At 45.7% G+C, this 17404-nt stretch overlaps 1 protein-coding gene across 5 annotated transcripts in view; it reads left to right on the top strand.

Moving 5' to 3' along the window:
* LOC140408500 (folliculin-interacting protein 2-like) overlaps positions 1–17404 on the top strand; it is a 178380-nt gene that overhangs the window by 125145 nt on the left and 35831 nt on the right. For all 5 annotated transcript variants that reach the window (XM_072495774.1, XM_072495773.1, XM_072495775.1 and 2 more), the window contains 3 exons: positions 3668–3869; positions 4378–4466; positions 8902–9048. In XM_072495774.1, coding sequence (XP_072351875.1) covers positions 3668–3869; positions 4378–4466; positions 8902–9048 — 438 coding nt within the window. The remainder of the gene's footprint in view (positions 1–3667; positions 3870–4377; positions 4467–8901; positions 9049–17404) is intronic.

The raw sequence follows: 17404 nt of genomic DNA, 5'->3' as shown, positions 1-17404 counted from the left end.
TTATCATGTGCGAGGTTAGTGTTGATACAGTTGAAGGTAGTGCAGAGGGCCCATTTGACCAAATCTAGGCTTAGGTTATTTGTGGGAGTGGAGGTTAAGTGTAGGTGATGTGGGAGGGGCCCGGCTAATCATGTGCACATGTTCTGATCATGTCCTAAGCATGTGGACCTCTGGGTCTCCTTTAGCACTATGTCGGCGATTCTACAAAACTGAACTGAACCCGGTCCCAGGGCCATAGTTGGGGTGTCGGACCTGCCAGAGCTGCAGACTGGGGCAGGGGAAGATGTCCTGGCCTTCTCCACCCAGTGTCTCCGTGTGGCTGGGAGATCTTATGGAATTCTTGTATCTCGAGAAAGTTAAGTGCACCATGAGGGGAGATATTGATGGGTTCTACCGGAACTGGCACTGTTTATTCTGTACTTTAAAGACCTGGTCACCATTGGATGTTAGGTAGTAGGGGGAAGCGTAGCAGGTGGGGGAACTCGGGGAGAGGGTGTATTTTTCTGTTGAGGGTCGTGCAGCATGGGGGTGGTTTGTTATTGTGTTCCTGTTTATGTATGAAATGTAAATAAAAATACTTTTTTTTAAAAATAAATAAATAAATAAAAGGAATAATTCCAATCATTGCTGTTGTGATTGTGCTTTTGGTCACCTGCCGAATATCTTTTTTATGTGGCTTGGTGTCAAGTGTTTGATACCACTTTAAGCAGTGCCTTGGTGTTTTACTATTTTGAAGGTGCTATATAAGTGCAGGTTATTGTTTTTGGATCTGCAAGTCATAAAATGGTTGCGGCACAGAATGAGCCTGTTATGGCTGTGCCAGCTGTATGCAAGATCGACTCGGCTAGTCCCACTCCTTTCTTTTCCTTGTGCCCTGCAGAATGTTTCCCCCCCAGCTGCTTATCAAGTTCCCTTTTGAAAGCTGTATTTGAATTTACCTCTACCAGACTCGGGCAGTGCATTCCAGCTCGAGTGGATCCCACAGCTATTGGTTTTTCCCTCATCTAGCTGTTGAATCTTTTACCATTCACCTTGAATCAGTGTCCTCTGATTCTTGACGCCTTATGCCAGTGGAAACAATTTCTCCCTTTATACTCTGTCCTGGCCTCCTATGATTTTGAACACCTCACTCAAATCTCCTCTCTGCCTTCTCTAAGAGAAACTGCCCCAATCTATCCCCGTAACCAAAATCTTTTATTCGCAGAATGATTCTTGTAAATGTTTTCTGCATCTTTTGCTTGAAATGTGGTGCCCAGAAATGAACATGACACTCCAGTTGAGGCCGAACGAGTGTTTTATAAAGGTTCATTTTAAACTCCCTTGCTTTTGTACTCTATTTAGAAAGCCTGGGATTCCATAAGCCTTATTAATTGCTTTCTCAACCCATCTGTCATTTTGAGTGATTTGTGCACATATACTCCCAGGTCCTTCAGCCCCATTAGAATTTTGAAATGTAAAATTTTAAAGGTAATCATCTCTGGAGTGTTGCCTGAACCATACACCTATCGGCATAGGGTCAAAGAAATTGGGGAATTAAATGCATGGCTCAGAGTGTTGTGGAAAAAATGGATTTCAATTCAGTGGGGCAAGGCTGGTTTAGCACAGTGGGCTAAACAGCTGGCTTGTAAAGCAGAACAAGCCCAGCAGCGCGGGTTCAATTCCCGTACCAGCCTCCCCGAACAGGCGAAGGAACATGGCGACTAGGGGCTTTTCACAGTAGCTTCATTTGAAGCCTACCTGTGACAATAAGCAATTTTCATTCAAGGGAAGAGGGAGCTCATCATGTTGGGATGGGCTGCACTTAAACCAGCAGAGACCAGTGTCCTGACCAGTCGTATAACCAGGACTGTGAATCCAACAGCAGGGGCGGGTTCAGTAGAATGGAGATTTCAAAATCCAAAGTGAGATTGCGGCAATAGAATACTGTAGTGATGGGAGTTAAAAACAAGCAGAGTGGGACAAGCTTACTGAAAATTGTTTTTTTTTAAATTAATTTCTGGGATTTGGGCGTCGCTGGTTCAGCAAACATTTATTGCCGATCCCTAGTTGCCCTTGAGAAGGTGTAGTGAGCTGCCACCTTGAACTGCTGGAGTCCCTGAGGTGTAGGTACACCCACAGTGCTGTTAGGGAGGGAATTCTAGGATTTTGGCCCAGTGACAGTGAAGGAATGGCGCTATATATCCAAGTCAGGATGGTGAGTAGCTTAGAGAGGAATCAGTGAATAACATTATTGCGGGGAAATGAAATGAAATTCTTTATCTGAATGCGCAAAGCATCTGTGATAAGATAGATGAACTAGTGGTACAAGTAGAGGTAAATGGTTTAGATTTAATTGCCATTACAGAGACATGGTTGCAAGATGATCAAGATTGAGAAAGAAATATTCCATGCCACACAATATGTCATAAAGCCAATGGTTAAGGGATGGGGTAGCCCTGATAGTAAAGGATGACATAAGGACATTAGTGAGAAAGGATCTGGTCTCTGGAGATCATTAAGTAGAATCCGTATATGTGGAAATTAGGAATTGCTAGAGTCAGAAAATGGTGGTGGGAGTAGTTTATAGACCCCCTAACAGTAATTATATGTTGAAAAGAGCATTAAACAAGAAATTATTGGAGCTTCTAATAAAGTCAATGTAGCAATTGTGGGGAACTCTAATCTTGATATAGACTCCGGCAGTCAGATTGACAAGAGTAGCCTAGAAGATTAGTCTGTAGAATGTTTTTGTGAGTTTCCTCGAATATACTTGGGATGAAGCTACCATCAATCTAGTATTGTGTAATGAGGCAAAGTTATGGTATTGTGTAATGAGGCAAAGTTAATTAGTAATTTCTTAATAAAAGGTAGACTTGAAAATAGAGATCATAATACAGTGAATTACATGTTAAGTTCGAAAGTACCATTCCCCAATCACAAACAAGAATGTTATACTTAAAGCTAATTACATAGGTATGAGGAGAGAATTGGTTAAGATTGATTGGGTAAGTATACTAAACGATATGGTGTTAAAGGAACAGTGAAAAACGTAAAAAAATAAATTATTCAACAGGTTCAACAAAAATATCTTGCTAACTTTCTGTTTTACAGTGAAATGAGAACAGCATCAAGTAGTAAATAGTGAGTAGGATAGCCTTAGATCACAGAACGATATAGACGGGCTGGTCAGATGGGCTGATCAGTGGTAAATGGAATCCGGATAAGTAGGTAATGCACTTAATAGAGTGAATGCTGAACAGTTTTTCCTGCTGGTCAATAATCTAATACCCAGGATGGGGGAGGGCACATTCTTAGGATGGGTCAATCAGTTAGGACTAATGAGGAGAAATTTGTTTATTCAGAGGATTGTGAATCTTTGGAATTCTCCAACCCAAAGGGTTGTGGATTCTCTGTCATTGAATACATTTAAGGCTGGGACAGACAGATACTTGGTCTCTCAGGGAATCGGGGGTTATGGGGAGTAGATGAGAAAGTGGAGTTAGTCCAAGATCAGCCATGATCATATTGAATGACAGAGCAGACTCGATGGGCCATATGGTCCTCTCCTATTGTGACCAAACATTGGGAGTCCCTGCTGACTAGTTCAGAAATTACTAATATGCTCATAGATTCTTCTCATTATGATTGATTTTGGTTTGTTTGTGTTTAATGTTTCCTTATTTACAAGGTCAACTGAGGAGACATTCAGTATGGCAGATGAGAGCTTTACTTCGAACCCTCAGATGGTCCGGAGGAAGAAGATTGCCATCAGTGTTGTTTTCTCTTTGCCAGAGAAGGAAGATGGGAACAAGACTTTCCAGGAGTTCTTTTTCTCACATTTCCCTCTCTTTGAGACTCACCTGAACAAGCTAAAGAGTGCAATTGAGAAGGTACCAAACAATTACTATTTTATACTCCATCTTTTCTATCTATTAATTTTATTAGTCTTTTCAAGCCTGTTGATTAGCCCAAATTTGCATTTTTAAGTGCATTTTCTCCGTTGTTAAGTTTAGTAAAGTTGCAATGTGGGATTTGTACAATATTGAATCCATTCTGGATTTATTGAATGAACCTGTCTCCCTCTTGTAAGGTCTTGCACAACTTGTTGTTCAGGTAGTCTCAACTGCATTTGCCAGACTTCATCTCCTGGATCTACTCATGGTTTGTCACAATTGGAGCTATGTTGACAGCAGGTGTAGGAAATAAGAACATTTCCACCATGAAGGCCTCTTTCATAACTTGAGACAAGGTTGAAGTGTCTCAATGCAAAGTGAAGTGTCTTGCAGACATTTGAGTAATCAGATTGGGGGCGTTCTATTCATAAACATTTTGAGTACACAGTAATGCAGCAGGTCTTAATGTGTATTTTTTAAAAACCTTTTCTTTTTCTCTTGGTAGGCAATGATTTCCTGCAGAAAGATTGCAGAATCTAGTCAGAGAGTTCAGGTTTACATCAGCCAGGTAATGGAGGGCCTGGGAGAATTCAGGTGAGATATGAAGGTATTTGTATAATTTTGTTCATCTGCAGTTGAGTATTAATGACCTGGTCCTCTTTCTCTCTCTCTCTCTCTCTCTCTCTCTCTCTCTCTCTCTCTCTCTCTCTCTCTCTCTCTCTCTCTCTCTCTCTCTCTCTCTCTCTCTTTCCCCCCCCCCCCCCCCCCCCCCCCCCCCCAACCCCAACCATTGAGTATGGAAGGGTTGTAAGGCTAGAACTATTTATTAGTGTTGTATGATTTCCTGCATTGATGAATTTGTCTACAGTATCAGAACTGTTCTTATCATGGTTACAAATGACATCCCATGTGACTTTGACAAAAGTAAACCATCTCTGCTTGTCCTTTTTGACCTGACTGGAGCTGGAGCCTATGATACAGCTGACCACACCATTCTTTGATCCTTCTCCACTGTTGTTCACTCCATTTGGTTCCATTCTTAACTAATCGGAGTCCATGGAATGGGTTTTCCTCCTGCTCCCATACCATTATCTCTTGTAAGGATCTATCCTTTGTCCCCTCCTACTTAACTTGCAGGATATTGCGAGGCCTGGATAGAGTGGACGTGGAGAGGATGTTTCCACTCGTAGGAAAAACTAGGACGCGAGGGCACAGCCTCAGATTGAAGGGACGATCCTTTAAAACTGAGATTACGAGGAATTTCTTCAGCCAGAGGGTGGTGAATCTGTGGAACTCTTTGACACAGAAGGCTGTGGCGGCCAAATCATGGAGTGACTAAGACAGAGATAGATAGGTTCTTGATTAAGGGGATCACAAGGTATGGGGAGAAGGCAGAAGAATGGGGATGAGAAACCTATCAGCCATGATTGAAGGCGGAGCAGACTTGATGGACCGAGTGGCCTTAATTTCTGCTCCTATGTCTTATGGGCTTATCATCTACATACTACCTTTCAGTGACAATATCCAAAAACATTGTTAATTTTCACATGCTCACTGATGACACCCAGCTCCACCTCACCACCACCTCTTTTGACCTCCCACTATCTTTAAATTGTCAGACTGCTTCTCCAATATCTAATACTAGATCAGCAGAAATTTTCACCAATTAAATATTGGGAAGAAGGAAACCATTGCCTTTGATCCCTGTTACAAACTCTGTTTTCTGCCCATCCATTCTACCCTTCTCCCTGCAGCTGTCTGAAGCGGAACCAATCTGTTCACGGGCTAGATTGTCAGATTTGACACCAGGATAAGCTCCTGACCACATTAATGTGCCATCATAATTTCAAAAACACCTAGCAAATTTCCTTTAAATGTCTCTGCTCCAAGGAAAACGACCCCAGCTCCTCCATAGTTGTCCGATCCCTTACTATTCTTGTAAATCTCTTCTCCACTCTCTATTGGGCATTGACATCTTTCCTAAATTATGGTGGCCATAATTAAACAAGTTACTGCAGCTGAGGCCAAATCAGTGTTTTTTGTAAAGGTTTTGCATAACTCCCTTTTGTATTATACCATTATTAGAAAGCCAAGTACCCTATGCTTTTTTTAACAGCTTTCTCAACTTGTTCAGCATTAACATTAGTGAGTGGGAGGAACTTGCTACTAATTGTTCAAAATGGCGACAACCTGTCCATCAAGCTGCATTAGGCTTTGAGTCTGAACTCATTGAGGCAGAGCAGCGGTGGAGAAAGAAAGAAAAGGAAGCAAATCCTACTACCTCATGGGGCAGCCATTTCAACTCACTGTCCTGCTCTCATGTCCACATGTCTGTCCTTGGCCTGCTGCAAAGTTCCAGTGAAACCCAGCACAAACAGGAGGAACAGACCCTCACCTTCCAATTAGGCACGTTACAGCCTTCCGGATTTAACATTGAGGTCAACAACTTCAGACTGCGAACTCTCTCCTCCACCACCTTTATTCTTTTTATTTCTATCAATTCATTTTCATTTCTTCTATCCGTCTGTTTTTCTTTTTCCCTTACTGTTGTTTCCCCCCCCCCCCCTCACCATACTTGGGGCCACCTGTTTCCTGTCCCAGGTTGTCCTTTGACACTACTCACTTTTGTTCTTCCATAAACACAGTCTGATCTCTTAATGTGCAACTATCAGCACCCTTCTTTGACTTGATCACCACCATTTGCATTCCCTTTGTCTTTTTGTCCACGGCATCATTGTCAATCTGCACCCATCGCTGATCCTCTATCCAGCCTCATTGCTCCCTCCTTCCCCACTCCACCCCACCATCTTCCATCCACAGCAGTATGAATCTCATCCTATTTCCAGTTCTCTCTAGCTTTGACAGAAGAGTCATCTAGACTCGACATTAGCTCCGTTCACTCTCCACAGATGCTGTCGGACCTGCTGAGATTGTCCAGCATTTTCTGTTTTTGTTTACCTCGTGGAACATCTTGCCTCATGTGTCCAAGGATTTGTGGGTCGAGAATCAACCTGTTCACTCATGTGAAGACTCATGGCAGAAAATTATCACCCTGAGTAGATGACATCCCAAATCGAGGGACAGCTGACGACATCCTTAGTTAGCCATCCTTCTCAGAGTCTTTTGTCTTTTTATTAAATTTTAGAGTACCCAATTATTTTTTTTCCAATTAAGGGCCAAATTAGGGTGGCCAATCCACCTAGCCAGCATATCTTTAGGTTATGGGGTGAGACCCAAGCGGACACTGGGAGAATGTGCAAACTCCACACGGACAGTGACCCGGGGCTGGAATTGAACCCGGGTCCTTGGCGCTATGAGGCAGCAGTGCTAACCGCTGTGCCCCATGTCGCCCTAGTGTCTTTTTTTCTAACTGGACTATATCTTTGAGAACATTGGTCAAATTTCTCTTTCTTAATCCAAGGACACCGAGTCCAGTTACAGGATCCTATTGTTCCCCTGGCTGGGACACATTAAACACAATTCCATTCTCTGCTGCACTCCCTCCCCATTCTCTGCTGCACTCCCTCCCCATTCTCTGCTGCACACCCTCCCCATTCTCTGCTGCACACCCTCCCTATTCTCTGCTGCACACCCTCCCCATTCTCTGCTGCACACCCTCCCCATTCTCTGCTGCACACCCTCCCCATTCTCTGCTGCACACCCTCTCCATTCTCTGCTGCACACCCTCCCCCAAACACTACTGCTGTCCAAGAACAGGGAGGTGTTCATCAAGAACAGGGAGGCAGTCAGCGCCCTCTGGAAGGAGCAATTCAAAGACCTCTTCCACAGAAACTCTTGCCTTCAACACAAGTGTCCTCGAATCTATCCCGCTCCTGCACCTCAGGATTCTAAAGTGAGTCCCTGCCCTACGGAATGGCATCCCCCCAACCCCACATGTGTAATCTTGGATCTTCCTAGACTCTGGCTCGATTGCCCACCTGTTGAGCTGTCAAGCATCTGTGTGTGTGTGTGATATATATAGTGAAGTGTTGTAACAGTTAGCTGGTTCTAGCTAACTGTTCATTTTGATCTATCATTTTGAATCTATCCCTGAAGTCTATCCCAGCTTTATAGTAATCTCTGTTCATGTATTTTTAAGAGTTCATGTATTTGCATTTAGAATTCATTGTGGCCAGTAGTTAAATGAACTGTATAATGTATGGTACGAGAAGCAATTTGTAAATGATTGAATGATAGAACCCCATGTACTGTGTATTTATATTTCCTTGTCCCTTGTATGTTGGGCACCAAATCATTCTGTAGTCAGTCTTCCTTGCTGTTTAGATGTTCTTCATCTTTCACTAAGTAGTTGTTTTCTAGTTTTGTTAATTATGTAAAATCAGTCCAACAAGATACCTCCCTACCCTCGATCACTGAAAGTGATCAAGCGCAGCCATCAAAATGTTAACAATTCAGAAAATATATTGTGTTCCTATCCCATTTCTCAATTATTCCAACATGTATGCGACGGTGGTTCCAGTCTCCCTCAGTACGCAAAATTGTGCTGTGACGTAAACCAGCTCCTGTACATCACAGCATGGTTCCATGCCCTTTGTACTCGACAGCAGCCCAGACTCCACACCAGCATTAACTCCTAGTTGAACCTAAACTGGTTTACAAGTTGATTTACCAGCTCGAGTTGATCTGCTTTCTTCCCCGATGCAAGTCCCTAATCTCGACATAACCTTTCCCTGCTTGAGCAATGCTTCCTGCTTTGCCTCTTGCCCTGCTTAAGCCATGAACTCAGCCTCTCACTCCCCACTCATTTAGAAATATGCACTGGAAGTATTAACTGCTTCAATTTGTGCTGTTAAGGACTAAGGCCCATAATGTAAAACTTTATGCACGTGTGAAATATAAGAATAATTTTACTTTTGTTCACAAAGCCATGATCTTTTTGCAATAGGTATACTGTAGATTGAAAACAACTATATTACAACTAATTAAGGGGTTGTGCAGGTTATATGTAAAGTTCTGTGACCAGAAAATGCCTTGAGGTATGGCTCATGTTTTTTTCTTTGCTTTGTAGGACCACTATATGTAATCTTTACACAGTCCCAAGGATCACAGAACCTGCATGGCTTACCATAATGTTTAACACATCCGAGAAGAGTCGATTATGCCGTCACTTTGTCAGAGATTTCACCTTGCTGATAGAGCATATGTCAAAGAATCAGTATGTATATGGTAATCTTACGATATGTCAGTAAACTTCAGTATTTTCTGACTCTATGCCAATGTATTTCAAATTTTCAAAAAGTTATTTTGTATAGTGGTAGGCACTTGCAGCTAAATTTTCAATGTTGTCCATTTTTAACAAGTTCTGCCATCTATTCCAATATGGTTATAACATTGGCCATATTAAAAATGTTATTTTGGCTTCTTTGGCTGAGATACTGAACAAAAATCCATGAATTTGAAGCATTAAAATTTTCTCTAGCAGCAGCATTTTTAAAAATTAATTAATGTGATGTGAACATCACTGGCCAGGCCAGCATTTATTGCCCATTCCTAATTGCGTTTAAGAAGGTGGTGCACTGGTTAGCACTGCTGTCACACGGCGCCGAGGACCCGGGTTCGATTCCGACCCCAGGTCACCATCAGTGTGGAGTTTGCACATTCTCACCGTGTCTGCGTCGGTCTCACCCCTGCAACCGAAAGATGGATTGGCCACGCTAAATTGCCCCTTAATTGGAATTTTGCTTTGTTTAAAAAAGGGTGATTATGAACCTCCTTAAATCACTGCAGTCTGTGTGGTGAAGATACTTCCATAGTGCTGTTGAGAAGTTACGGAATTCCAAGCCTGGGACAGTGAAGGAATGGCAATATGCTCTCGTGTCAGGGTGGTGTATGGTTTGGAGAGGAACTTGCAGGCTTTGATCCCATTCATCACTACCCTTGTCCTTCTCGGTGTTAGAGTTGTTTTATAGTCATGATGTGGAGATGCCGTTGTTGGACTGGGGTGGTGAGCACAGTAAGAAGTCTTACAACACCAGGTTAAAGTCCAATAGGTTTGTTTCGAATCACTAGCTTTCGGAGCACTGCTCCTTCTTCAGGCTCCTTCCTTTCTTCACCTGAGGAAGGAGCAGTGCTCTGAAAGCTAGTGATTCAAAACAGACCTGTTGGACTTTAACCTGGTGTTGTAAGACTTCTTACGTTGTTTTATAGTGATTTGGAAGGTGCTGCCAAAGAAGGCTTTTTAAAATAAATTTAGAGTACCCAATTCATTTTTTCCAATTGAGGGGCAATTTAGCGTGGCCAATCCACCTACCTGGCACATCTCTGGGTTGTGGGGGTGAAAGCCACGCAAACACGGGGAGAATGTGCAAACTCCACACGGACAGTGACCCAGAGCCGGGATCGAACCTGGAACTTCGGTGCCGTGAGGCAGCAATGCTAACCACTGTGCCACCATGCTGCCCATGCCACCAGCTATTCTGATAAATGTCTAGTCCTTCGTAGTTTAAGGTAATAAGGTGAACAGGTGTTGGCTATTGATGAATTAATTGTACTTGTTCTCTGATGCATGCAGGTGGTCGTCCTCATTTGAGTCACTAAAAGTGTACAATAGTAATATGGAGAAAAATGTCAGAAAATTGGCACCAGGGCGGAGCCCTGCTTTACCCTGTTGATGATTATGACCGCATCTGATGTTGGTCCATTGTATTTGACAGAATTATGCATGTACTCTTGGAAAGAAGGAATTACATCTAGGAATGCCACCCACCTATTTTCCGGATTTTAAGAGTCTGTCTCTGCTGACAAGGTTGAAGGCCTTGGTGAGGTCTATGAAGACAATTATGCGCTGTTCAGAGCTCTTCTTTAACTCTGAAGCTGCACTGGCATTCCGGGTAGATGCATGATGCCAATGTCTGCAATCTAGTCAGAGCAATATGTGCAAAGACCTTCTCCATGATACTTGGCTAAGAGATGGGCAGCACGGTGGCACAGTGGTTAGCACTGCTGCCTACTGCTAAATTGCCCCTTAATTTGAAAAAATTAATTAGCACTCCGTTTTGCCTCGTTAATTGTTAGTGTTAGGATACCAGTTCAGACCCCCACATTTGTTAGAATATCGGACAAGATCCCCAAACATTTTTTTTTTTTTAATTTGTACAACTGAGGAAAGGATACTTCACCCCAGGAGTGATGACTGACCAATAGGTATATTTTATGTTAAAACAAACTTTCATTTAAACACCAAATTAGCCACATTAACATCAAAGAAAATAGCTTTATAATGATCTGTTAAACAGTTTTTTTTAAATATATATTTTATTCAAGATTTTTGGCCAAACATAACAGTACGTAGTGTTTCTTTTACACAACAATAAAGCAATATAAATAACAGTGGCCAGTTTTAAACAAAGAGATAAATAATATATAAACAAAAACAAAACAATGGCAACTGCCTTGTCCAAAATAAATACTCTCCAAAAATACAATCCAGCAATCCAATATACAATTACCTATAACAACTACCTATATATATTATACATATACAATAACACCTCTGAGAGGCCGTTCGATTCCTCCCTTCCCCCCTGGGTTGCTGCTGTTGTCTACTTCTTTTCCATTCCCTCTATCTTTCTGTGAGGTAATCGACGAACGGTTGCCACCGCCTGGTGAACCCCTGAGCCGAACCCCTTAACACGAACTTAATCCGTTCTAACTTTATAAACCCTGCCATGTCGTTTATCCAGGTCTCCACACCCGGGGGTTTGGCTTCCTTCCACATTAACAATATCCTGCGCCGGGCTACTAGGGACGCAAAGGCCAACATGTCAGCCTCTCTCGCCTCCTGCACTCCCGGCTCTTCTGCAACCCCAAATATAGCCAACCCCCAGCTTGGTTCGACCCGGACCCCCACCACCTTCGAAAGCACCTTTGCCACCCCCACCCAGAACCCTGTAGTGCCGGACATGACCAGAACATGTGGGTGTGATTCGCTGGGCCTCTCGAGCATCTCGCACACCTATCCTCTACCCCAAAAAATTTACTGAGCCGTGCTCCTGTCATATGCGCCCTGTGTAACACCTTAAATTGTATCAGGCTTAACCTGGCACACGAGGATGATGAGTTTACCCTACGTAGGGCATCAGCCCACAGCCCCTCCTCAATCTCCTCCCCCAGCTCCCCTTCCCACTTCCCTTTCAGCTCATCCACCATGATCTCCCCCTCGTTCCTCATTTCCCTGTATATGTCCGACACCCTACCATCCCCCACCCATGTCTCTGAGATCACTCTATCCTGCACCTCCTGCGTCGGGAGCTGCGGGAATTCCCTCACCTGTTGCCTCGCGAAAGCCCTCAATTGCATGTACCGAAATGCATTCCCTTGGGGCAACCCATATTTTTCCGTCAGCGCTCCCAGACTCGCAAACGTCCCATCTACAAACCGATCTCTCAGTTGTACTACCCCAGCTCTTTGCCATGCTCCAAATCCCCCATCTATTCTCCCCGGGACGAACCTATGATTGTTTCTTATCGGGGACCGCACCAAAGCTCCCGTCCTTCCCCCATGCCGTCTCCACTGCCCCCAAATTTTCAATGTAGCCACCACCACCGGGCTTGTGGTGTATTTCTTTGGTGAGAACGGCAACGTTGCCGTCACCATTGCTTGTAGGCTAGTCCCCCTGCAGGACGCCCTCTCCAATCTCTTCCACGCCGCTCCCTCCCCTTCTCCCATCCACTTACACACCATTGAAACATTGGCGGCCCAGTAGTACTGACTTAGGCTCGGTAGTGCCAGCCCCCCCCCCCGTCCCTACTATGCTGCAAGAATCCCCTCCTCACTCTCGGGGTCTTCCCAGCCCACACAAAACTCATAATACTCTTCTCGATTCTTTTGAAGAAAGCCTTCGTGATCATCACCGTGAGGCACTGAAACACAAAAAGGAATCTCGGGAGGACCACCATTTTAACCGCCTGCACCCTACCTGCCAGTGACAGGGACACCGTGTCCCATCTCTTAAAGTTCTCCTCCATCTGTTCCACCAACCGCATTAAATTAAGCCTGTGTAATGTACCCCAATTCTTGGCTATCTGGATCCCCAAGTACCGGAAGTCCCTTGTTACCTTCCTCAACGGTAAATCCTCTATCTCTCTGCTCTGCTCCCCTGGATGCACCACAAACACCTCGCTTTTCCCCATGTTCAGTTTGTACCCTGAAAAATCCCCAAACTCCCCAAGTATCCGCATTATCTCTGGCATCCCCTCCGCCGGGTCCGCCACATATAGCAACAAATCATCCGCATACAGAGATACCCGGTGTTCTTCCCCCCCCCCGAGTACTCCCCTCCACTTCCTGGAACCCCTCAATGCTATGGCCAGGGGTTCAATCGCCAGTGCAAACAATAACGGGGACAGAGGACATCCCTGCCTCGTCCCTCTATGGAGCGGAAAATAGTCAGACCCCCGTCCATTCGTGACCATGCTCGCCATCGGGGCCCCATACAGCAACTGTACCCACCTGATATACCCATCCCCAAAACCAAATCTCCTCAGCACCTCCCACAAATAATCCCACTCCACTCTATCAAATGCTTTCTTGGCATTCATTGCCACCACTATCTCCGCTTCCCCCTCTGGTGGGGGCATCATCATTACCCCTAGCAGCCTCCGTATATTTGTATTCAGCTGTCTCCCCTTCACAAACCCAGTTTGGTCCTCATGAACCACCCCCGGGACAAAATCCTCTATCCTCATTGCCATTACTTTGGCCAGAATCTTAGCATCCACATTCAGGAGGGAAATTGGCCTATAGGACCCGCATTGCAGCGGGTCTTTTTCCTTCTTTAGGAGGAGCGATATCGTTGCCTCTGACATAGTCGGGGGCAGCTGCCCCCTTTCCCTCGCCTCATTAAAGGTTCTCATCAGTAGCGGGGCCAGCAGGTCCATATATTTCCTATAGAATTCAACTGGGAATCCGTCTGGTCCCGGGGCCTTCCCCGCCTGCATACTCCCAATCCCTTTCACCACTTCCTCCGTCTCAATCTGTGCTCCCAGTCCCACCCCCCCCTGCTCCTCCACCTTGGGAAATTCCAGCTGATCCAGAAAGCACATCATTCTCTCCTTCCCATCCGGGGGCTGAGCTTCATATAATCTTTCGTAAAATGCCTTGAACACTCCATTCACTCTCCCCGCTCCATCTCTCCCTCCTCCTCTCACCCCCCCTATCTCCCTCGCTGTTCCCCTTTTCCTCAGTTGGTGGGCCAGCAACCTCCTCGCCTTCTCCCCGTATTCGTACTGTACACCCTGTGCCTTCCTCCATTGTGCCTCTGCCTTACCCGTAGTCAACAAGTCAAATTCTACATGTAGCCTTTGCCTTTCCCTGTACAGTCCCTCCTCCGGTGCCTCCGCATATTGTCTGTCCACCCTCAGAAGTTCTTTCAACAACCACTCCCTTTCCCTACCCTCCTGCTTTCCTTTATGCGCCCTAATAGATATCAGCTCCCCTCTAACCACTGCCTTCAGCGCCTCCCAGACCACTCCCACCTGTACCTCCCCATTATCATTGAGTTCCAAGTACCTTTCAATACACCCCTCACCCTTAAGCACACCCCCTCATCTGCCAATAATCCCATGTCCATTCTCCAGGGTGGACGCTGTTGTTTTTCTTCCCCTATCTCCAGGTCCACCCAATGTGGAGCATGATCCGAAATGGCTATAGCCGTGTACTCCGTCCCCGTCACCTTTGGGATCAGTGCCCTTCCCAAAACAAAAAAATCTATTTGTGAATAAACTTTGTGGACATAGGAGAAAAACGAAAACTCCTTACTCCTAGGTCTACTAAATCTCCAGGGGTCTACTCCTCCCATCTGCTCTATAAAGTCCTTAAGCACCCTAGCTGCAGCCGGCCTCCTTCCGGTCCTGGACCTCGATCTGTCCAGCCCTGGGTCCAGCACCGTATTAAAATCTCTACCCATTATCAACTTCCCCACTTCTAGGTCCGGGATTCGTCCTAACATACGCCTCAAAGTTGGCATCATCCCAGTTCGGGGCATACACGTTCACTAATACCACCGCCTCCCCTTGCAATTTGCCACTCACCATCACGTATCTGCCCCCACTATCCGCCACTATAGTCTTTGCCTCAAACATTACCCGCTTCCCCAATAGTATGGCCACCCCCCCTGTTTTTTGCGTCTAGCCCCGAATGAAACACCTGCCCCACCCATCCTTTGCGTAGTCTGACCTGGTCTATCAGCTTCAGATGCGTCTCCTGAAGCATAACCACATCTGCCTTAAGTTTCTTTAGGTGTGCGAGTACCCGTGCCCTCTTAATCGGCCCATTCAGCCCTCTCACATTCCACGTGATCAACCGGGTTGGGGGGCTCTTTACCCCCCCGCCCTTGACGACTAGCCATCTCCTTTTCCAATCCAGCTCCTCACCCGGTTCCCACGTAGCCGTATCTCCCCCAAGTGGCCCCCTCCCGCCCCCCCATACCAGCTCCCCCTTCTCCCCAGCAGCAGCAACCCAGTTAACCCCCCCCCCCCCCCGCTAGATCCCAAACTAGCGTAATTGCACCCCCCATGTTGCTCCCAGAAGTCAGCAAACTCTGGCCGACCTCGGCTTCCCCCCGTGACCTCGGCTCACACTGTGCAAGGCCCCCTCCTTCCTGTTTCCCTGTTCCCGCCGTGATTACCATGCCGCGGGAACAAAGCCTGCGCTTTCCTTTTGGCCCCGCCCCCAATGGCCGGCACCCTCAGCTCCTCATCCTCCCTCCCCCATGACATGGGGAAGAGAGAAAAGTTACAGGGTCGCAGGATTAACAACTTGGGAAGTCATCTCTTCCCTCTTTTTCCCCCACTTCATCCCACATAGTCACCCCCCCACTTTGTCCCAAACGTTCTTTTTATGGCCCGCTCACTCCAGTTTCTCCTCGACAATAAATGTCCACGCCTCATCTGCCGTGTCGAAGTAGTGGTGTTTCCCTTTATGTGTGACCCACAGTCTTGCCGGTTGCAGCATTCCAAATTTAATCTTCTGTTTGTGCAGCACCGCCTTGGCCCGATTAAAGCTTGCCCTCCTTCTCGCCACCTCCGCACTCCAATCTTGATATACGCGGATCACCGCGTTCTCCCACCTACTGCTCCGAGTTTTCTTTGCCCATCTGAGGACCATCTCTCTGTCCTTATAGCGGAGAAATCTCACCACTATGGCTCGAGGAATTTCTCCAGCCCTCGGTCTTCGCGCCATAGCTCGATAGGCTCCCTCCACCTCCAGCGGACCCGTCGGGGCCTCCGATCCCATTAACGAGTGCAGCATCGTGCTCACATATGCCCCGACGTCCGCCCCTTCTACACCTTCGGGAAGACCAAGAATCCTTAAATTCTTCCTCCTCGCATTATTCTCCAGCACCTCCAGCCTTTCCACACACCTTTTGTGTTGTGCCTCGTGCATCTCCGTTTTCACCACCAGGCCCTGTATGTCGTACTCATTCTCAGCAGCCTTTGCCTTCACGACCCGAAGCTCCTGTTCCTGGGTCTTTTGCTCCTCCTTTAGCCCCTCAATCGCTTGTAATATCGGGGCCAACAGCTCCTTATTCATCTCCTTTTTGAGTTCTTCCACGCAACGCCGCAGGAACTCTTGTTGGTCAGGGCCCCATATTAAACTGCCTCCTTCCGACGCCACCTTGCTTTGTGCTTGCCTTCCTTGCTGCTGCTCTAGAGGATCCACCGCAATCCGGCCACCTTCCTCTCTTTTTTCCATCCGTGTCCAGGGGGGATTCCCTTCTGGATTACAGCACACTGTTTTTTGCCGTTAAAATTGCTGTTGGGGCTCCTATTAAGAGCCCAAAAGTCCGTTCCACCGGGAGCTGCCGAAACGTGCGACTTAGCTGGTCATCGCCGCATCCAGAAGTCTGTTAAACAGTTCTTAAACACAAGGAAAAGCTTGAACTTATTATCTATACTTGCTACTAACTCCAATTAAGCAACCCAATACAGTTCATTTGGAACTTATAAATAAAGTAAACAAGCAGATCACTTAGTTGTTTGGAGACACCTGGAGAAAGGGACCCCTTCAGGAGTGGAACCAGTACACTTCTGCTCATTCGTAGCTGTATTTGGCAAAACTGCTGTTCAACTTAAAATCCTTCTGCCTTGTCGGACTCAAATCCCATGGCAAGCTACCAAACAACAGACCGACCTGGCTCCTCCCATTCATTACATCTATATCCCACTAAGATGTCACATGACCTGCTTAGCTAGGACTAAAGACAGCCCCTCATAAATTATCTACTCCAGGGAATCTCCAGCAATCATAACAATATCCCATTCTCCCTTGATCTGTAACCACGCAAATGGTTTTACAACTTCATTACAGCTTTAGTAGACACATAGTCTGGATACTTTAACTTGGTTCTTTTATCATATTACTGCAATAGGTATAAAATATAGTATATGACTATTTCTACATTCATCATAGCACACTGTGATCCATTAGTTTTTGGACAAGACTATTTTTGCATCACAATTGTCTTGAAGCACAAATGTTCATGGAGGTGCTACAGCAGTGCCGGTTTTCCA

Source organism: Scyliorhinus torazame, chromosome 3 (genome assembly GCF_047496885.1).
Source record: "Scyliorhinus torazame isolate Kashiwa2021f chromosome 3, sScyTor2.1, whole genome shotgun sequence".
NCBI classification, from domain to species: Eukaryota; Metazoa; Chordata; class Chondrichthyes; order Carcharhiniformes; family Scyliorhinidae; genus Scyliorhinus; species Scyliorhinus torazame.
This window is presented reverse-complemented; position numbering and strand designations above follow the sequence as displayed.